The sequence below is a fragment of the Microtus oregoni genome, unplaced genomic scaffold (assembly GCF_018167655.1).
Source record: "Microtus oregoni isolate MIOR12 unplaced genomic scaffold, Mior012 000015F_ref0000493, whole genome shotgun sequence".
NCBI lineage: Eukaryota > Metazoa > Chordata > Mammalia > Rodentia > Cricetidae > Microtus > Microtus oregoni.
In genome coordinates this window covers 47,862,820-47,885,317 of record NW_024543074.1, presented here as the reverse complement: position 1 = coordinate 47,885,317, position 22,498 = coordinate 47,862,820, and the positions used below count along the sequence as shown (strand labels likewise).

The 22,498-nt window shown below is 47.0% G+C and overlaps 1 protein-coding gene across 1 annotated transcript in view; it reads right to left on the bottom strand.

The window, feature by feature from the left end:
• Positions 1 to 1,527: 1,527 nt before the first annotated feature.
• The window catches only part of Maml1 (mastermind like transcriptional coactivator 1), a 34,818-nt gene continuing 13,847 nt past the window's right edge, over positions 1,528 to 22,498 (bottom strand). Inside the window, exons 2-5 of the mRNA XM_041665039.1 lie at positions 11,565 to 12,983; positions 9,836 to 10,069; positions 7,864 to 7,960; positions 1,528 to 4,742 (exon numbers count right to left, since the gene is read on the bottom strand). Of these exons, the coding sequence (XP_041520973.1) occupies positions 3,763 to 4,742; positions 7,864 to 7,960; positions 9,836 to 10,069; positions 11,565 to 12,983 (2,730 nt within the window). The 3' untranslated portion in view covers positions 1,528 to 3,762. The remainder of the gene's footprint in view (positions 4,743 to 7,863; positions 7,961 to 9,835; positions 10,070 to 11,564; positions 12,984 to 22,498) is intronic.

Below are 22,498 nucleotides of genomic sequence, written 5' to 3'. Positions count from 1 at the left end.
CTCCCTCCTCCTTTCATTCCTATGTGCTATCTCAAACTGGGCTCACATGAGCCTCTTTCTCAGCCTTTTGAATGCTAGAGTCTAGACACATGACACACTGCTCATATTCCATGTGGCATATTTTAAAATTTTAAGACATTATTGTACACATGGCCAGCTCAGTAACAGTGAAATGCAAAGCCACCATCCTTTTCCTTCAGGATGCTGTGGCACCTAGGAGTTGCACTTACGTCAGCAGCAAGCATCGTGACAAGGCAATGCTGTGTGTGGGTGGGCTGGGAAAACACCCAAATTCAGATTCTGAAGCAGTTTCTCCTGACCTCACATCGAATTCCCACTGTGGGAAAGTGGAGCAATCACAGACTGAGCATCTTAGATGTGAAGTGGCTGTAGGTCCCCGTGGCTGTGCTCCTGTCCATGGATATCTCCCTAGCCCAGACTTGTCAGCTTTTGGCTGCCCCTCCAGCCTGGACACTTATGAGTACACCAATGCTCTTGAGTTTGCTTTTTGTTTCTGAGACAAGGTCTCACTATATAGCCCAGGCTGACCTGGAATTTATGATTCTTCTGTCTCAATCTCCTTATAATTGACCCCGTCTGGTTTCTGGGAGGTCTTGAGCTCCCTCCTGGCCCCATTCCTTCAAGAGCCTTAATCTTCATTGTTATCAGGGCACCTCTTCTACTGGCAAGCTGGCCTTTGGAGGAACACATAGCTTCACAGAGGCCTGGGCTGGCTTCCCACACATGCGTTCTCTCTGGTGAATGGCATGTATCTGGCCGGTGAGTTGGGGCCCACCAAGCAGAGGGCTCCACCCCACAACAGCTGCACCTATGGATGTCTGCTCCCTTTCCCCACCATCTGACAGTTACTTCTGCATCGTGGCTTTCCCGTAGTGAGGATGGCGACTTACTCAAAACTTCCAGGGGCCAAGCCTGTTGGTACTGCTTGCTGGGGGTTCTGCCAAGGTGGCAAGTCCTGTATCACAGCAAGGGCTCTCCCTGCCCCCAGTCTAGCACTGATAGTCCTTTGGACTGGGTCCTACAGGCAATGCCCTGCAGTGCCTTAGCATGTTGTCCCTTTCTGTTTGACATGCACCAGTCCTTAGTTCATTCTCTGTCCCTATACAAAAAATACTTGTGGCTGAATAATTTAAATTTGAGAGGTTTATTATCTGGGCATAGTGGTGTCTCTAACTTCAGCACTCAGGAGGCTAAAGTACTCCGGAGGATCATTATGAGCTATCAAGAAAGCTTTTAGAGATTCATCTTAGTTGGCTCTTTTCCAGTGTTCATTGCTAGCCACCAGTACCAGCTTTTTGTTCCCGCTTCCTTTGATTTCCTGGAGGCCTAGAATGTGTTCACTTCCACATCTGTCTTGGTCTGACCACAGTGAAGGGACTGCTCTTCTGCAGCATGCCAGCGGTTCACTAGCAGAGTGGGGCCCCCAACAGATGCAGGAGAACTGATAGCTGTCAAATGTCCCTTGCTATTCCACCCCACAGGAGTTAAACACACTGGTGGTTTCCATACTAGTAAAATATTTTTATTATTTTTGTAACACAGGAAAGTAGAGACTTCTTTTTGGTGTACACCAGAGCTAAGGGAAGCAGAATAAGGGGATTAATAGGACTTTTCTGCACTTTTGATGACCGTAAAAAGTTCACAATACCAACTGCTTACCATAAAACTTATCATAGCTCCAAACACATATAAAGGATCAGTTTTAAAATCTATAAAAGTAAAAAATATACAGTTGGACACTCTAACACTTAATTCATCTTCAATATAAAATTGTAAACATTTATTTACACAAAGCACATGTGTGTAAGGAAGTCCCAGCACCCTTTTCTTCTTGAGTCGTGGCTCTGAGGAGATGAGCTGTGCGAGGAAGTGGGGTCACCTCTTCCCAACTCCTCAAAGCCAGACTCATAAATAAAGCCGTGGGCAGCTCTGGGGGGACCCCAAGAATCACATTTTATTGCTATGACACTGCAGCAAGTGAGCTGCCCACTGCCTGTGCAGCCAACCTGGGCCTAAGGTAGAGTGCCGGGGCAGCTGGCGTGCCCTGGGCAATGGGGGCAGGAGGTGGGCAGCTGTCGCAGGAGGCTGGAAGAGGAAACAGGATCCGGCTCCAGCCCTCGGCCATATTTTTGGTAGAGAACCTGCTGAAGCCACCCTCTTATCCCTACATCTGGGGAACTACCAGAGGGTGGCGTCTTCACTGGCTTTATATGATCCACCTGCTTCTTTGAGCGCTGAACTGAGTTTCTGGGGAGGACAGGTGGAGGAGAAATGGCTATGAGACGAGAACCCGAGAGCACAGGTGCCCTCAGCGAAAAAGGCACTGCCGGTGCAATCTAGTTAGCAGTGTGTACCCTCCGACCCTCTGAGTGCGCAGGCTGCTCTTGTCATTTCCTTGGCTCAGTTCTTTACACTGGATGAAGTGTTCTGGGACCCAGGACAGTGGGCGGAGCTGTGACTTCTCTGCAGACCACTCTGCACGCAGGTCACTCCAGTAGAACCTTTCTTTCCCTCCGCCATCCTGTTCAAGGTCTTGCTCTGTGAGCACCATCTTGCTCGTGATACGGCAAGTGCTGTCAGCAGCCCCCGTGCCATTTTCTAGTTCATTGTTTCTCTGCTAAGACACGTCCATCAACAGACCTTCAAAGAGAATCCACTCGCATCTTTAGCAAGGGTGGGTTAGTGTTAAAGCCACTTTAAAAGTGCAAATCATCAGCCGTGGGAGGAGCAGACGCATGGCGGATAAAGAATAAAGTGACTCCTAGGTGGTGGGCTGCCTGCAGCCTTCTTTCCCCAAACCTGTGCAAGGCTTAGGCTCCCTATGGAGTTTGACTTTTCCTCTTTTAATGTAGTAAATCACCATTTCCCATTTTGGCTGGGAGAAGATGAGGAGGCAGACAGAAGGGTCATGGGGATGATGTGGAGAAGAAAGGATGTGTGCACAACTGAATGGCACTTCTACTGTGGTAAATACAAGTTGTCAGAGATGCAGAAGGCTAGAGCCTAAATCTCCACCTTCAGCATTTAGCCATGCCAGGGTATGGAGGGGGCTCCATGGGGGCCCAGTATCCTAAAGAGTGAATGGCAGCCAGGAAGTAGGAGCTTTAAGGAAGGACCCTATTTGGACCACTACACCTAACATCTTGTGGCTTCCTGATCATTTTGGCATCTGCAGTCACAGTCTATACTTACAGCAATGACTTCCAGTGACCATGAAAGCGGACAGAGCAGAAACAGAAAAGGCTCCGACTCAAAAGGAAACCCTCGGTCTCCAGTGCCACTTATGAATACAACCACCACCCATCCTAATCTGCTTAAAAATCTTAAATTAAAACAATTACTTCTATGCTACAAAATGCAAATAATTCTATTTAAAAATTTCAACAGAAATTTGTTCCCAGCCTTGAGGCAAGTGGAGAAATCTTGTGTAAAAAGACAGCACATTACTTTTGATAAGTCTGACATGGCAGGGCTTGTTTCCACTGGCTTTTTTGGTCATCTGGGTAGCAAGCCACCTTTCAAACCTCTATCCTGCTATCCCAATCCCAGGTAGTGATGCCAATGGGCTGGGCCAGCCCAACGGACCAGCAGATACTGACCAGAGCTGGCTTCAGCCGTGGCTTAAGTTCTGCTGGCCCAGTTCTCTGGGCCATGGGCTTTTGGTCCAAAGTAGTTGTTCTTTCTTGAATCTGAGAACAAAAATAAGATGTCTAAACATGGAAAACACCACAAATTTCTCCGTTACTGTGACCCTAGAAGATCATCCAACTCATTTATCCACTCCTCAGAAGTCCTGTTCTTCAGCAGTGAGTCAATCAGATCAGTGTGTGCAGCCACACTGGACAGCCCACTGCTGCCCGGCTGTCCGCTGAAGGCGAAGGGCAGCTCTTGGCCCATGGTCCTCACAGGGTAGGCCTGAGTACAGTGCAGCCCCGCCCGGCTGTTCATCTGTGAAGTGGGGCTCTGGCTAAAGGCCCCCAGCTCAGGTCCTGCAGGACTTAAGCCAGGCAAGCCCTGCTGAGGGGCTGCTTGGGGAGGTGCGGGTGCAGGGGCACTGTTCCTTTGCTGTGTGCTCACCGGAGGCAGCAGTGACCCTGCTGCACCTGCTGAGTTCATGGGGGCCATGGGCCTGCTGGGCATGGCTTGGGAGAACTGCTGGCCAGGTATTTTCAGGTGAGCCTGCTGCATGTGGAAACTGGAAGCTGCAGGGAAGGAGCTCACGCTGCTGTTCCCTGGTGTCTGGCTGCTCAGGTTTGGCATTCCCTGATGTTGCCATGAGGCATTCTGGCCTCCCATGGCTGCTGACACCCTTGGGACTTGTGGCTTTGTTAAACCAGGAGGCAGGGTTCCCTTATTGTGCTGCTGGGAGAGACCAGCACTCCCCAGAGAGTTCTGTCCATAGGCAGCTGGAGCAGAGGCATTCTGGCCCACATTGGTCTGCCGTGGAAGGTGGGCATGTGTGCTGGTAGCCTGTGGTGGGGGCTGGGCGACTATCTGGGATAGGCCAGAGGTCATGCCATAAAGGCTGCTCTGTGGCAAGCTCTGGGACCCAGTAAACTGGGCCACTCCTCGGTCCTGTTGGCCTGAGCTGGAGGGGAGAGACGAAACAGGAGCATGTCCAGGACCCATTGACATCAGAGTCCCAGGTTGCGGGAACACTCGAGGACAGCTGGAATTGGATGGACCCAAGTTGTTCATGCCAGTCACAGCAGCAGAAGGTCCTAGAAGACAGAAAATTCTAGCAAACAAATTGGCATTCATTTTTTCTCCTTTACATGTGTGAGTAGGTGCAGGTGCTTAGTGCCAAACAAGCGTGTGGAAGTCAGAGGACAACAGGTGGGAGCTGGTTCCTGTCTTAGTTATGGTTTCTTCTGTGATAAACACCATAACCAAAAGCAACGTGGGGAGCTTTATTTCATCCTTTCCCCCCCCTGCCTCCCCCTCCCAAGTGCTAGGATTAAAGACATGTGCTACTGCACCTGGCAGTTTATTTCATCTTATAGTTTATAGTCAGTCCATCATTCAAGGAAGTCAGGGGCAGAAACGCCAGGCAGGAACTGAAACCATGGAGTAATGCTGCTTACTGGCTTGCTTACCAGGGCGTGCTCAGTCAGCTTTCTTTTCCACCCAGGACCAGAAGCCCAGGGGTGGAGACACCCACAGTGGACTGGGCCCTCCCACACTAATACCCCACAGGCGTATCTGCAGGCTAGTCTGACGGAGTCATTCTTCTCATCTGAGAGCCCCTCTCTCCAACTGCCGCTAGCTTGTGTCAGGACAGTTTCCTCTCACCACGTAGGTCCTAGGGAATCAAACTCAGGTCATCAGACTTGGTGGCAAATGTCTTTACTTGTTGAGCCATCTTGCCAGACCATGTTGGCATTCCTACTAGTGTGGTGGAGATATCTAGACCTAAGATGCAGCTCTTCTTCCATGGACAAAAACCCCCATACCTCATGGGCAGTGGAATAAGGACAGTATTCAGAAACAGAGGACAAAGGGAAACTCCAGAGCAGTGAAGCCAGTTGTCTTGTCCATTTTCTTATTAAGCATCCAACAAAGTTTTTTTCGGGTAGGACCTAGGGATTTCAAGACAGATACCCCAGCATCTGTCTGTGGAAGGCAAGCCACAACACTGTGTGAAAGGGTCAAAGTCTGAGCAGCAGGATATAGGAAGCAGGGGTCTGAAGGTCTAAGATAAGGAACAGTCTTCACAAAGAAGGGGGCTCAGAATTGAATTTAGGGCTGGAAGTGTAGCTCAGTAGGTAGAACACTTACTTAGTATGCACAAAAGCTTGAGTTCATTCACCAGCAGCAAAGAAGCACACATGCGCACAAAACATGCATACACGTGTATATGTACCCATGCAAATGCACATGTGTACATGTAAACACAAACTCATGGATGCACACATAAAAGCACACATACATATACACAAATGTGTACCCACATGCAGGTTTGACAATATGACAGTTTAGAGGAGAGGGACCTTTGAAACAGAAAAGGCTGTGAAGGAACAGAATTGTGACAAGCTATGACATTAAGAGCCAGCCATGACTAGGGTGTGTCAAGAGCAGGACAGTAAAGCCTGAAACTGCAATTTAGTTCTGTTGAGGTGTGGCTGTTGGTGGACGGTGGCTCTTGGATGAGGCAGTGGCAATTTGGGAAGGGCTATATATAGCTGAAGACATCTCTCTACACCCTGTTATTTACGACATAAGGTGACAAGGTGGTTGAGGGAGGCAGAAATCTAGCATGGAATTACCAGGTATTTACTGAGCACAAGCCTTTGAACTCAGGAAACTTGCTGTCTGCCCTTCTCGTGTGTGTGTGTGTGTGTGTAGGCACAGCATGTGGAAGCTAAAGGCTGACCTTAAGCTTAGTTCCTCAGGAGCTGTCCATCTTGTTTCACTGGCTTGAAGATCACTAACTGGGCTAGACTGGCTAGAAAGCTCCAGGGATCTGCCTGCCTCTTTTTGTGGTGCCTGGATTACACACACATGCTCCAGCACCTGACTTTTACATGGTGCTGAGGATCAACTGGGGTCCTCAGCCTTCCAAGCACTTTACCAACTGATGACTTTCCAGTCCTCTCCTTTCTTACAGAGACCTACTCACTGACCTGGAACTCCTGATCCTCCCACCTCTATCTCCCAAGTGCTGGTATCATCACCATGTCTGGTTGGGGCTTGCTGCCTATTGGTTCTGGCCTGAGCTTTGCAGAGGACCTAAGTTTGGTCTCTAGCACCTGCCCATAACCCTAGCTCCACAGGTTCCTGCATCACAGTCACATAAGACCCCAAATGTAGACATAATAAAAATAACTTTTAAAAAATAGGTGTGAAGCCCAGGGGGTGGTGGCGCACGCCTTTAATCCCAGAGGCAGAGGCAGGCGATCTCTGTGAGTTCAAGGCCAGTCTGGTTTATAGAGTGAGTTCCAGGACAGCCAAGAATATACAAAGAAACCCTGTCTCAAGAAACCAAAAAACCCAAACAAAACCCACACAAAGGTGTGAAGGGGAGAGCTGAAATTGACAACTTCACTCCTATTAGAGCATTTATCAATGTGGCATGGGATGGAGTTGGGAAACTCAGCCAGACACAGGCTTCTGTGACCCTAGAGACTTCAATTCCATATTCCTAGTCAGCACACCAGGAAGCCCCACCTAGGCTCTTAGGTGGGTGTAGTCAGTTTCTCTGAACACTCACAGTGAAGGTCAGGAGGGAAGGCAGACCAGAGTACACCCGACTGATGTGTCACCTGCAATCCCCACCCAAACTAGTTGCTCAATCCATTTCAGAGGTGATGGCTGAGGCTTAGGTGTTTCTGTCTTCCCTATGACACCAACGTGAGGAGAAGCCAAGCAAAAGCCCACACAGGTGGGTGAGAGGGAACCCTTCACCTGGGAAGATCAGACGATTTTGGTGGTTTTGTTTGAGACAAGCTCTCTCAAACTAAGAAGCTGAAAATGACCTTGAATTCCTGATCCTCCCGCCTCAGTCTTCCAAGTACTAGGATCACAGGCATGTACTACCACACCCGCTTGCTTTGGGGTTCTGAAGATACAAAGAACTATCTTAATTAAAACTTACACATAAGATGCCCTCTAACTAGTAATAGTTTTCCTTCAAAACCTATTTAACTATGAGCATCCTCGTCAACACTCAAGACCCTCTTTTCTCCTTGTGCCACAAAAGAACCAAAATCCAGGCCTCCCTCTCCTCCAAACCATAGCTCCTGTGAGCAGGTAAACTTGGGACTCATCAGCACCACACACCATGAGCTCCACCCACTGTCATGCCCGACTGCCTTCCCCACAGCCTCCTTCACAACCCCTTACCTGTGAACTGTCCAACCTGCTGGGGAAAGCTGCTTTGTGTTGGGTCCTGGTACTGTGGGGGTGGGCGGGTCAGATGACGCTGAAACTGCTGCTTCTCCTAGAAAGGGCCAAGAACGGGAGAACATGGTGTAAAAACCAACAAGCAAGAAAGCAAGGTGCTCAAGTGTGAGGCTCACGGCAGTCACCTATGAGTGCAGGGAAGGCCAGCAACTGCTCATGTACGCTGTCTGGGTGATAAAAATGGGTTTTGGCAGTGACTGCACAACTCTATAATTACAATGGAAAACATTGAAGTGTGTAGTTCCAACAACTGTATGTGATATGATTTATATCCTAATAAGCGATTAGTTAAAAAGAGATGGTGGGCTGGGCAGTGTTGATTAAAGGTGGGCACACCTTTAATGTTAGCACTCGGGAGGCACAGGCAAACAGATCTCTGAGTTCAAGGCCAGCATGATCTACAGAGCGAGTTCCAGGATAGCCAAGGTTATACAGAGAAAATCCTGTCTTGAAAAATCAAAAAAAAAAAAAGATGGTGGAGGAGCTGTGGCAATGACCAAACTCAGCAAAGTGTAGTCTCTGAAGTTGGCTCCAAGTCTGCTCTGTGTGTAGGCGTGGGCAAGCGTGTGCCATGGTGTGTATCAGAGGACAACCTGCCATCTCCTTGGGCTATGACAGGGTTTCTTTCTGTTCAGTACTGAAGCCAGGCTTGCTGGCCCACGAACATCAAGAGGATGTGCCTCTGCTTCCCACCTCTGCCTATGAGCCCGGAGGCTGCAGGACTGCGCTCCTGTTTTACTGCATTCCAGGGTTCTGAACTCAGGGCCTCAGGCTTGTGAGCCACTTCCTGGTCTCTTTTCTTCTGAGATATTCTGTAGCCCAGGCTGGCTTTGAACTTACTATGTGGCTAAGCATGAGCGCAAGTCTCCTGTATAAGCTTCTTCAGAGTTAGACCTAGCTGGCTCGCTTCTGTCTTAATTAGAAGATATGGTCCAATCCCTCAAAGGCTCTCAATGGTTGCCTGGTGTCAGCACTCTACCTCTGGTAACCCAGTGTTGAGGGAAATGTGAATCTTGAACTTAAGACCTCAGGGGCATCTTTACTTCCTTTATGCTTTGGTTCCTCAAACCTCATGTTTATAACAAGGAGGGATGGCCTGTGTGCCTGGACAGAAACACAGGAAAATGCCTCTTTACACATGAAGATGCTGCCTTTATTAGTCTCCACAAACTACATGCCTAAGATATGCTATGGCCAGGGGCTGGAGAGATGGCTCAGAGGTTAAGGGCACTGGTTGCAGTTCCAGAGGTCCCGAGTTCAATTCCCAGCAACCACATGTTGGTTCACAACCATTGGTAATGAGATCTGGCACCCTCTTCTGGCCTGTAGGCATACATGCAGACAGAACACTATACATAATAAATAAATCTTAAAAAGAAGATGCTACAGCCTTGGGAAGGAGATCCTATTTACTTATTTTAAATATTAACAACATTGTTTAGTATTCTTTATTTATTGTGTGTGTATGAGTGTGTGCCATAGTATGAAGATCAGAGACCAACTTGCTGGAGTCAGTCCTCTCCTGCCGCCTGGATCAGACATAGGTTGACAGACCTGCGTAAAAGGATTTCTATCCACTGAGCTACCCGAACTCACAGAGATCCACCTGGCTCTGCCTCCTGAGTGCTGGGATTAAAGGTGTGCGCCACCACCACCACCTGGCCCTAATTTCTAAAAAAAAAATCTATCTTGTGTGTATGGCCTGGGCGTGGGGGGGGGGGGGGAATTCATCCACGGTGTGGATATGGAGGTAATTTGTGGAGTTGATTCTCACTTTTCATGTGCATGTGGGTTACAGGGACTGAACTCAGGTCATCAGGATGACAAGTACTTTACCTACTTTGGATTCTTGCTGGGCTAAAAAGTGCAAATATGCTCAAGTAGTGTCTGTGTGGTTTCTTGTGCCTGTTACCTGCTCGGCCAGAAGGTGCTGCCTCTGTAGGAACTGTTGCTGTTGCTGCAGCTGCTGCTGCTCCCTCTGCTTCTGCTGGTCCAGGAGCAGCTGGTGCTGTTTCATCACAGCTGCCTGCTGTTGGCTGCTGAGATATGGGGAGCTGCTGTGAGTGCTGGCCACAGAGACACTAGGAGGTTGGCTCCCCACGTTGGCAGTCTGGGCTGGTACAGGGACAGAAGAAGGGTTCTGCTCCTGTCAAAAAAGATGGAGGGAACCAAGTCAGGTGGGATGGATGATGTCCTAACCCTGATGTTCATCATCATCTCAACTCCTGATGTTATAGTTTGGATATGAAATGTCCCTTATGTGTGTGGTGGCAGCATCTTTAAGTCCTAGTGCTTGGGTGGCAGAGGTCAAGTGGAACTCTGTGAGTTTCAGATCAGTCAGGGATACATAGTGAGATGCTAACTCAATACAACAACACCCCCGCCCCCCCCCACCTCCCACCAACCCAAACAGAAACAAAAAGCTACTCTGTCTTGTACCCACTTGTATACACATTTTCCTGGGAGGGCACAGGATAGCTTTGTCAGTACTTTGTATCCTTAGATTTTCAATTCTGTTTAGTGTTTCTGTGTGCATGAGAGGTCAACATCAAGTCTTTATTGTTTCACTTTATTTTCTGAGACAAGGTCTCTCACTGAACCAAGAGCTTCCCAATGCGGCCAGATTGGCTGGCCAGTGAGCCCCAGGACCTGTCTTTAAAGCACCTTCTGACTGCACCGCCCATCAACTCCACACTCTGCCTTAAATGTTTAAAGACTAACTTTTACACACTCCCCTCTTTTTGTTTCCTACAAAACAAGCAAGGCCTCACACTATAGCTCAGGCTGGCCTCAAACTTGTGACAACCCTCCTGCTTCACCTTCCCTGTTCAGAAATTGCTGTGAACCACAACTAGCTTCTTGTTTTGTGAGTCTCAATGTGTAGACCAGGCTGGCCTTAAATTCCCTCTGCCTCTTACTCCTGAGAGCTGGGATTTAAGGCACAGGCCACCACATCTGGCTTTATTTTTACTTTTTGAGACAGGGCCTTATGTAGTTGTTCGGCATGAAAGAGACAACAACTAAACTAAATTAGGTGACTTCTCAAATGTCTGTGTAGCTAAAGTTAAGTTTTATTAAGGAATTATCTTTTTCTCAAGACAGGGTTTCTCTTTGTAACACGCCTCTGCCTCCCTAGTGTTGGGATTAAAGGCTTGTGCCACCACACCCAGCTATACTAAGACTTTTACTCTTTTTTTTTTTTTTTTTGGTTTTTCGAGACATGGTTTCTCTGTGGTTTTGGAGCCTGTCCTGGAACTAGCTCTTGTAGACCAGGCTGGTCTCGAACTCACAGAGATCCGCCTGCCTCTGCCTCCCGAGTGCTGGGATTAAAGGCGTGCGCCACCACCGCCAGGCTGACTTTTACTCTTTTTATTGAGGTCAATTCCAGTCACCTGTAATCTCAACACTTGGGAGGTAGAGGCAGGGGAATCAGTTGTTCAAGAGCAGCTTGTCTACCTGGCCAGGCCTAAATGAGCTGTGCCTAAAAGACACAGAGATCAATCCTGGCTTATCCTGTGCATTTTCTTCTTCAAAGGAAGGCAGCAGCTGCTCCCACTACTGTCTCCTACATGTTGGCCTAGTTTAGTGAGGGACTTTACTAGTGCCCGCAGCAGTGATGGAAAGGGAAGGCTCTGACTCACCTGTCCAGGTGGAACCAGTGACCGGAAGGACATGTTTCCCTGCTTTGGTTTCATTAGAAACAGGGAGTTCTGCTCATTACTCAGATGGGGCAGTTGCTGGGGAAGATATGCCATCAAAGCTGGTTTGTTCTGGCCAGACCCAGGGCCGCCTTGCCCGCAGTCTGCTTTGTAATGAGAAAGGGGTTTTGTATTGCCATAGTCTAGAACAGACCCTTGGTTATTCACAGAGCTCTGATTCAAGTTACTTGGTGACTGGTGACTCAGCAGGTTCGAGTGGCTGGGCTGGAGGTAGGGACCTCCCGGACGAGGAGAACTCTTGTTTACACTAGGCATTATGAGCAGTTTTGAGTTGGTAAAGTCTTGCTTATAGCCAGAAGGACTGGCAGGCTTCTCCATGGGATAAGGGACATCTAAGGGACTGTGGGAGGGCCCCGCCTGCTGCCATGTGGACAGCTGGCCTGGGGCAGGTGCTGGGGTGGCTTGCTGTGGATTCTGCAGCATCTGCTCCCGCTTCTGCTTGGCAGCTATCTGCTGGAGCTGGTGAGCAGAGGACAGCTCCGAGGCCCCTCCTGGGCCCTGGCTAGGCAATACCACACTTGTAAGGGCTCTTGGTGCATTCTGGGCCTGTGCTGATGCCGGCATCAGGTTTGGACTGGTATTGTCCGCCCCAGGTTGACCAGTGGTGTGAAACAGAGTCTGAGAGCTCCCAAGGCTCGGAGAATCTGTTCCCACAGGGGCAGAGGAAGGTCCTAGAAAGGTCTTTCCTGCAGACCCAGCCCTCACTTGTGGAGAACCTAACTGCTCCTGCTCAAAGGCTGCTGGAGAGAACTCAGTCTTAATATTAATGTCCTGGGCCAAGGGGGTTTGTGTGGCAGAACCAGAGGACTCTAGATCCTTCTTCTCCTCAAAGTCCTCAGTAAACAGGTCCTTCATGTCTTCGTCAGGCACTGACCTATTCAGCTCTTCAATGAGCTCCTTCCACTCCTGCTCATTAAGGTTGAGATCCGGCATAAGATTGCTTTGGGATACGGAGCCTCCGGCTCCTGCAATCATCATGCATGGCAGGTCGACCACTGGTTCTTGCTTGAGTTCCTTACTCAGGATTAGAGGAAACGGCTCATTCGGGTTGCTGCTTCCATTCAGGTGGATGCTTGAGTCTGCCATACACTTCTTGTTGATGGGATCTAGCCCCAGGGAGTGCTTCCCACCAGACTGCAGGGCATCTCCCCCAGGAGGCTTGTCAGGCTGATCAAGGGGTGAGGCAGGAGGAAGCCCATTGGCAGATACACTGAGGCCCAGAGGGGCCTCTCGGCGGGTCTTCTTATGACCAGGAAATAGGTCTCCATAGCCATTCTGTTGATCACCATTCTGAGGTGAGGCAGCGCTGTCAAGGTTCCTCTTCACTGTATCATGAAGATGCTGGAAAACATTGGAACAACAGACTTAGGAACATGGACACATTGTCTTAGGTCGTCCCTTTGCTTCCAACAGTGACTTCAATCAGAGATATGCATTCTTGCAGCACTCTGTGGGTACACACCTCTGTAAACTTCTGCTTCCCCTCAGAGTACCACCTCTATCACCAGATCTGTGCCTGGCCAGTCTAGCTTACTGTGAGAAAGTGAGCATCGGACCCTGGACTGCTGTAAGACAGTGTGATGATGGCTACTGTCATCTAGTTGAGGGTCTGCAAAAGACCATCACACAGGACTCCTGTATCCTGTCATACCCAAGACCTGCCAATGACAAAACCCTTCCTATTTACATGAACCAATATATTTTTTTTTCCCTTGTGCTTAGACTGATTTAACATGGATTCTATCATTCCCAACCAGAGGAGCTATGTGGTTTGAATGAGAATGTCCCCCACCACAGGCTTGTATATTAAAATTTTCGGTCCACAGTTAGTAGAATTATTTGGGAAGGATTAGGAGGTGTATTCTTGTTGAAGGAGGTTAAGTCATTGGAGATGGCCTTTGCGGTTTCAAAAGCCTACCCCAGACCCAGACTGCTCTTTTTCTACCAGCAACTTGTGGATCACATGCGAGCTCTTGTCATGTGAGCCATGGTTGCCACCATACTATCTGCCATGAGGGTCGTAGACTAACCCCCTGAATCTGTAACCAATTCTCCCAACTAATTGCTTTCTTTAAAAAGTTGCCTTGTCCAGCTGAGCAGTGGTGGTATACGCCTTTAATCCTAGCACTTGGGAGTTAGAGGCAGGTGAATTTCTGTGAGTTCGAGGCCAGCCTGGTCTACAGAGTAAGTTCCAGGACAACCAGGGCTACACAGAGAAACCCTGTCTCAAAAAAACAAATAATAAACAGAGAGAGAAGAGGAAGAAAGAGAAAGTAAGTAAGTTGCCTTGTCATGGTGTCTCCTCACAGCACAGAGCAGTGACTGAGACGGAAGCCCTGATTTATGGTTTGTGTCTCAGGCAGTGGCAGTGTAAACCACAATAATCCCACTTCCACCCAACTGGCCATTTCTGTACCCTTCTCAAAGCTCCCCTTTTCCTTCATGGTGCACACTTCCTCACATACAACATGGGCTGTTTGTGTTTTTCAGCTCTTGTCCCACTTACTTCCCATCTTCTCTGCAGTGGTTTGAATAGGAATGGCCCCACAAGCTGGGCGGTGGTGGCGCACGCCTTTAATCCCAGCACTCAGGAGGCAGAGGCAGGTGGATTTTTGTGAGTTTGAGGCCAACCTGGTCTACAAGAGCTAGTTCCAGGACAGACACCAAAGCTACAGAGAAACCCTGTCTCGAAAACAAAAAACAAAGGAATGGCCCCACAGATTCATGTTTTGAGTGCTTGACTAGGAGGTGTGGCTTTGCTGAAGGAAGTGTGTCACTGTGGAGGTGGACTTTGAGGTTTTACAAGTTCAAGTCTTTCTGGCCAGTGGGCCACTTCCTGGTGCCTGCAGATGGAGATGTAGAACTCTCAGCTCTTTCTCCAGCACCATGTCTGCCTGCATGCTGCCATGCTTCTCACCATAATGAACTGACCGCTGAAACTATAAGCCAGCCCCAATTAAATGTTTTCCTTTATGAAAGTTGCTGTAGTCATGGTGTCTCTTCACAGCAATGAGACAACTTTTCTTTTTGGCTTTTTGAGACAGGGTTTCCCTGTGAAACTCCGGCTGTCTTGGAACTCATTATGTAGTACAGACTGGCCTCTGCCTCCCAAGTACTGGGACTAAAGGTGTGTGCCACCACTGCCTGGCCCTCCTTTTCATTTTTTTTTTTTTACATCTGTGTGTGTGTGGGGTGTGTGTGCACAGGCCACAGTAAGTTTGTGGAAGTCAGAGGACAACTTGCTGAAAATGGTTCTCCTGTGGGTTGTACGGACTGAATTTTGGATGTCAGGCTTGGTAGCAAGTGTCTTGAACTACTTAGCTATCTTACCAGCTGCCCTATTACCTCCCAAGTAATGTCCAACTAGCTATCCCACTGCCAACCTCACAAACATTGCTGTTCCTCATCATGTCGGTCCTGGTACCCTCATTTTCTTCTTCACTAGCTTCACCCTGCTAGCATTATTTTTTTTTTTAATATTTATTATGTATACAATATTCTGTCTGTGTGTATGTCTGCAGGCCAGAAGAGGGCACCAGACCTCATTACAAATGGTTGTGAGCCACCATGTGGTTGCCGGGAATTGAACTCAGGACCTTTGGAAGAGCAGGCAATGCTCTTAACCACCAAGCCATCTCTCCAGCCCCTTGCTAGCATTATTAAGGGGCTATATGTGTGCCAGGAACAAGTGCTGTGGGGACTACAAAGGCAAATAAAAGTCACTGCTCTTCATGGCCTTCCAATATCTCAGAGCACAGAGCAAACTGGCACAACTACGGGATAAGGCTAATGCCCTACATGCTGTAGAATAAGTGCAGTTGGAGTTGGGGGTAGGAATTCCATGACAAGAACTAGCAGAGTGTTGGGGAGATGCTGTGGCTTACTCCTTCCCAGCTGGGCTCCAGCTCTCAGCCTGTCCTTTCCTATGCTTACTTTCATTATTAAGTTATATCTTACCCTTTACCCCTCACCCCCAGGACCATGCCTGCCTCCCACTACTCCGAGCACATGAAGTATGCTATTATAAATGCTCCAGCCTGGCACTATGTGGTGTTGAATACTAGTAACCCCAGTACTTAGGAGTCTCGAGAGTTCAAAGTCAGTCTGGGCTACAGTGACTAACAGCTGCTAAGTTTCAGAGTTTCATACTGTCTCTCTGCTGCAGAGGACTGCCCTGGAAGCAGAGTGCAGGCACACTCTGACCAGACTTAGCTGCCCAAGGCAACAAGCGGGGCAGCTCTCAGCAGCAGGCTGTGCTCTGGTCACACTTCCTCCACTTCTCAGTCGCAGCTGCTGCTACCCTCCCCACCTTATCAACATTTTCTTTTTGATTTTTAAAAATTATTTATTTATTATGTATACAATATTCTTCCTGCGTGTATGCCTGAAGGCCAGAAGAGGGCACCAGACCTCATTACAGATGGTTGTGAGCCACCATGTGGTTGCTAGGAATTGAACTCAGGACCTTTGGAAGAGCAGGCAATGCTCTTAACCGCTGAGCCATCTCTTCAGCCCTCAACATTTTCTTTTTGTCCATTTTATGGGTGTTTTGGTCATGTGTACACATATAAATTAAATCTCATTTTTAAATCTCTCTCTTTCTCCCTCTTTTTTTTTTTTTAAAAAAAAGAAGAACAAGCCCTTGAAACCAAATGTGTTGCTTTGCTTCCATGGAGCATCTTTTGCTTCCTACTGCCACCTAGGGGTGGCTGGGGAGAAGAGAGCCATCCTCCTAAAATGTATTCTTCATAAAATGCAGTTTGGAAAGTTTTATTTGGGGAATGTAAATGTGTCCCCCCACTACCCCTTAACTAGTCAGAGAAAATACAGTTGATATTTCCCCTTCTCTTTTGTTTTTAAAGACAGAGTCCAGATAAGTAGTTCAGGCTGGCCTTGAATTTTCAATCCTCCTACCTCTTCCTCTCAAGGGCTGGGTTAGCGCACACATTGGGCTCCAGCATTTCTTTTGTTTCTATCTTTCCTACCTTTACGTCTCAAAAAGCAAAAAAAAAAAAAAAAAAAAAAAGGAAAAAACATGCACCATGATACCCCCCCCCCCCACCTTTTTGGTTTTTTGAGACACGGTTTCTCTGTGTAAAAGCCCTAGATGTCCTGGAATGCTAAGACTAGGCTGACTTTGAACTCGGAGATCCTCCTGCCTCTGGCCTCCAACAGAGAGAGTGCTGCCTGCTTCTGCCTCCCAAGTGCTGGGATCAAAGGCGTGTGCCACCACCGCCCGGCTTTAATTCAGCTTCTTATGATTTGGCTTGATTGGGATTTTTGGCGTCGGCAGAGAGTTCGCATTAGGAAATATTCCTAACAGGAAGGATCCTTGTAAATGTTGGGGTCTGCAGCAGATCCTAACTTAGCCCAATCTTGCAGACAAAATGTCAGTGGGTAAATAGCATGCACCGGAGTTTCAGACTGTACAAATGTTTCCCTCTGCAAAGAATGAAGAGCCCCATCCATGTATGGCTAGAAAAACAAGCCCATGCAGGCCCACAACAGTTCTTTTTTTAAGATACTTAAAAAGATAATGTTTCCTAATTTCTTTCTCAGCCCATTTATCATGTGTGTACAGGGGAGCACAAATAGCACAAAACATCTCAGAGTAACTCTAACAAAACAAGTGGAAGACCTGTAGGTGTGACAAGAACTTTAAATCTTTGAAGAAAGAAACTGAAGAAGACACCAGGAAGTGAAAAGATCTCCTATGCTCTTCGGTAGGTAGAATTAGCATAGTAAAAATGGCAATCTTACCAAAAGCAATCTAAAGATTCAATGCAATGCCCAGCAAAATTCTTCACAGACCTCGATAGAACAGTACTCAAATTCATATGGAAATGCAAAAGATCCAGGATAGCCTAGACAATCCTATACAATAAAAGAACTTCTGGAGGTATCACAATCCCTGACTTCAAACTCTACTACAGAGCTACAGTACTAAAAACAGCCTGGTATTGGCATAAGAACAGACAGGAGGACCAATGGAACCGAATCAAAGACCGGGATATTAATCCACATACCTAAAAACACCTGATTTTTGACAAAGAAGCAAAAAATATCAAATGGAGGGGGCTGGAGAGATGGCTCAGTGGTTAAGAGCATTGCCTGCTCTTCCAAAGGTCCTGAGTTCAATTCCCGGCAACCACATGGTGGCTCACAACCATCTGTAATGAGGTCTGGTGCCCTCTTCTGGCCTGCAGACATACACACAGACAGAATATTGTATACATAATAAATAAATAAATATTTAAAAAAAAATATCAAATGGAAAAAAGAAAGCATATTTAACAAATGGTGCTGGTATAATTGGGTATCAACATGTAGAAGAATGGCCGGGCAATGGTGGCGCACGCCTTTAATCCCAGCACTCGGGAGGCAGAGGCAGGCAGATCTCTGTGAATTCGAGACCAGCCTGGTCTACAGAGCTAGTTCCAGGAGAGGCTCCAAAGCCACAGAGAAACCCTGTCTCGAAAAACAAAACAAAACAAAAAAACCAAAAACCAAAAAACAACCAAAAAAACCATGTAGAAGAATGAAAATGGATCCACATCTATCACCATGCACAAAACTCAAGTCCCAAATGGATACAAAAAACAAAACAAAACAAACAAACAAACAAAAAAACCAACATAAAGCCAGTCACACTGAACCTCATAGAAGAGAAAGTGGGAAGTATACTTGAACGCATTGACACAGGGAACCACTTCCTAAATAGAATCCCAGGAGCACAGACACTGAGAAACAATAAACAGGACCTCCTGAAACTGAAAAGCTTCTGTAAAGCAAAGGACACAATCAACAAAACAGCCTACAGAATGAGAAAAATCTTCACCAACCCGACATCACACAGAGAGGGCTGATCTCCAAAATATACAAAGAACTCAAGAAATTGGTCATCAAAAGAACAAATAATCCTATTTAAAAAAATGGAATACAGACCTAAACAGGGAACTCTCAACAGAGGAATCTAAAATGGCCGAAAGACACTGAAGGAAATGTTCAACATCCTTAGTCATCAGAGAAATGCAAATCAAAGACCTCTGAGACTCCATCTTACACCTATAAGAATGGTCAAGGTCGGGCTGGAGAGATGGCTCAGTGGTTAAGAGCATTGCCTGCTCTTCCAAAGGTCCTGAGTTCAATTCCCGGCAACCACATGGTGGCTCACAGCCATCTGTAAAGAGGTCTGGTCTCCTCTTCTGGCCTGCAGACATGCACACAGACAGAATCTTGTATACATAATAAATAAATAAATATTTAAAAAAAAAAGAATGGTCAAGGTCAAAAACACTGATGACAACTTATGCTGGAGAGGTTGTGGGATAAAGGGAACACTTCTGCATTGCTGGTGGGAATGCAAGCTGGTTCAGCCCCTTTGGATGTCAGTGTGGCGATTTCTTAGAAATTTAGGAAACAACCTTTCTCAAGACCCAGTAATACCACTTTTGGGTATATATCCAAAGGATGCTCACGTGTCACAAGGACATGTGCTCAGCTATGTCCATAGCAACATTGTTTATCATAGCCAGAACCTAGAAACAACCTAAATGTCCTTCGACTGAAGAATGGATAAGGAAAATGTGGCACACTTACACAATGGAGTACATCTTGAAATTTGCAGACAAATGGATGGAACTAGAAAACATCATTCTGAGTGAAACATCATCCAGAACGGCAATTATCACATGTACTCACTCATAAGTGGCTTTTAAACATAAAGCAAAGAAAACCAGCCCAATCCCAGAGAATTTAGAGAACAATGAGGACCCTAAGAGAGACATATATGGATGTAATCTACATGGGAAATAAAAAAAGACAAGATTTCCTGAGTAAATTGGGAGCATGGGGACTTTGGGAGAGGGTTTAAGGGGGAGGGGAGAGGCAGGGAGGGGAGCAGAGAAAAATGTAGAGCTCAATGAAAATCAATAAAAAGAAAAAAACACTAAAGGAGCTGGGCAGTGGTGGTGAACACCTATAATCCCAATACTTAGGAGGGAGCAGGAGGATCTCTGAGTTTGAGGCCAGTCTGGTCTACAGAACGAGTTCCAGGACAGCCAGGGCTACATAGAAAAACCTTGTCTGTGAAAAGCAAAAACAAAAGATACTTAAAAGAAATACACAGAACTGCTTATATATATTCTGTTATTTAAAATTTCCCCTTCATATCCTTTGCTTCTGGTCTAGAATAGTCACCCACTTAGAATGTGAACAGCCCAGTACGGGAAGACCTAAGGACTCTTGGAGGGTCCTTCCACTCGTCAGTGGCATCCTGAAGATGGCAAATTGACTCCAGAAGACTTCACAGTTTGGTGCCTAAGTACTTTTTGGAGGGTCATTATGAGTCAGAACCTTGCTGCCTTGCCTTTCCAAATGCTGGAGCTACAGACACTGCACAGCACACACAGTACTGTTTTCTTTTAGGAAGAAAACAGGTTTGTTGAGTACACTGGTAAAGGGCAGTGGGCTGGCAGCAACCAGAGAGCCGCCTGCCACACTGTCCTTAAGTGTTTACTCTGAAGTAATTAGGTTAAGAGGAAACAACAAGAGTAGTGTGGAAAGGCCACTCTGTCCAACAGTCTCTCCCGTTTCTCTCTTAAACTAGCTCATGTAGCCCAGGCTGGCCTTGACGTTCTTAGCTGATGGTGACTCCACCAGTTGAGACTCATCAGCCTCTGAAGTAGTGTGAGCTATCTCTGAAAGATGAGCGGGCCTTATGAGAGGAAAGGGAAGTATGTTAGAGTTAGTTAGGTTGTACACAATTCAGGATGTTTTAATTTCTTGCAGGGAAGGAAAAAGGCTTTTTCTAGCCAGTGTGAAAGCCTCTACCTCCTCCTTGATGAGGAACAAGGGGAACTTCAATTCAGTCATATCTAAGAGCAGTGAGTAACTATGTGCAAAGAGCGTCAGCAGGACATGAGGCTGGAGCATGAGGAGCAGACCTTATCACCCAGGAAAGGGGAAGCAAACAGAGCATAAGGCAGAATAGCAGGCCAAATACAACAGAAAGGTAACCACTGTACACGGGCAGGGGACCAGCAGTGAGAGTGTCACTGATGAAATCCCCTGAGCAGTTTCAGAAGTTCCAGAGTACCAAGGCTTAGAAGGTGAGCACAGTTGTTCTTTCTCAAACTCAGTCTGAAGAATAGACACAGTAAGGGTTGCCTGGGACTAGAGGGGAGGGGAAGGGTCTGAGGGGATGGACGGAATGATGGAGAAGGAGAGACTGAAAGTGGGAGGAGGGAATGATTGGCGTCTATACAAAGAGGGTAGGGAGTATTTCTTACTATTCCAATGAAAACATTCTGTAACTGACAGTACATTGGCTCTACAACTCCATGAATATACTAAAATCCCCACTGAACTGGGTATCTGAAGTGGGAGGATATGACATGCGAATGTTATCTCAATAAAGCCCTTATTTATAACTGAAGGAGGGCCAGCTAGAAGATTCAGAGTGAAACGCCTGCTGCCAAGCCTAACAACCTGGGTTTGTTTCCCAGAACTCTTCAAGCTGCCCTCTGACCCACACATGCCGCAAGAGCGTGTGTGTGCATATAGAGTCCAGACGCTGAAATCAGGCATCTTCCTCACCCACTGAGCCAGTGTCTTTCACAGGCCCCAGAGTCCACCACTCTGACTAGTTAAGTCCACTTGCTCACCCTCCTGAGTACTGCAACTCCAGGTGAGCCACCACAGCAACCCAGCATTCACTGGGGGCTAGGGAAGCAAAATCCCCTAGGACAACACATGCTTTCTCACTGAGTCATTTCTCTAGACCCTCCCTTAGGATTTTGAAGGACTGTTCAGCTACCTTCCTGGTTCCTACTGCTAGTGTCACGTAGGACCCTCCTTCCTCAAGTGTGAAACGGTATGCCTGATGTCGGTCTGTTTTACTAACCTAGTGCTGGGCACAGGCATATCCTTTAATATGCAGCTGACTCCCTGCAGTTGTCTAAATTATGTAGGTCATTTCCTGTTGCTGTTGTTGTTTTACTATAATTTCTATTATTCTGATATTTGAACTACTGAGTTGTCCATTAAATTATTTTTTTTTAACCCAGTTTTTTGAGACAGAGTTTCTTGTAGCCCTGGTCATGCTGAAACTTCCTCTGTAGACCAAACTGGCCTCAAACTCAGAGATCTGCTTGTCCTTGCCTTCTGAGTGCTGGGATTAAAGGTATGTGTCATCACATCTGGCTCCTTTTTTTCTTTAAAGTTCTCCCTTTCTATCACATGGGCCCCAGGAACTGAATTTGTGCTTTCAAACTTGGCAACATACCCTAAGCTCCCATCTTGTCCATCTTGGTTTTTTTTTTCTTGTTTCTTTTCTACTGAATGTATTTCTTTTCTACTTGTTATATTGTTTTTTCAATTAAAATAAAAAAGCTGGGAAGTGGTGGCACATGCCATTAATCTCAGTACTCAAGAGGCAGATGCAGGCAGATCTCTGAGTTCCAGGCCAGCCTCGTCTACGGAGAAAGTTCCAGAATGGCCAGGACTACACAGAGAAACCCTGTCTCAAAACAAAAAAAAAAAAAAAAACCCAGAAAAACAAGTTAGGGGTGACAGTACACACATGTAATTCCAGAATCAGGAGGTTTGAGGCTGGGTTACTTGGGCAGAGCCTGTCTGAAAACCAAAACCAACCCACATACACTCTCAAGTCCTAGTGTCAGCTCACCCCAGAAATGAATTCCCACAGGTGCCAGTATCATCAGGACAGCTCTAGGTTTCACTTTTTTTTATCTTCTGAGTATGTTTAGCCTGCATGTAAGTCTGTGTGTAGAGGCCGTAAGAGGATGTCAGATCATCTGGACCTGGAGTTACAACAGAAAGTTGTGAGGAGCCAT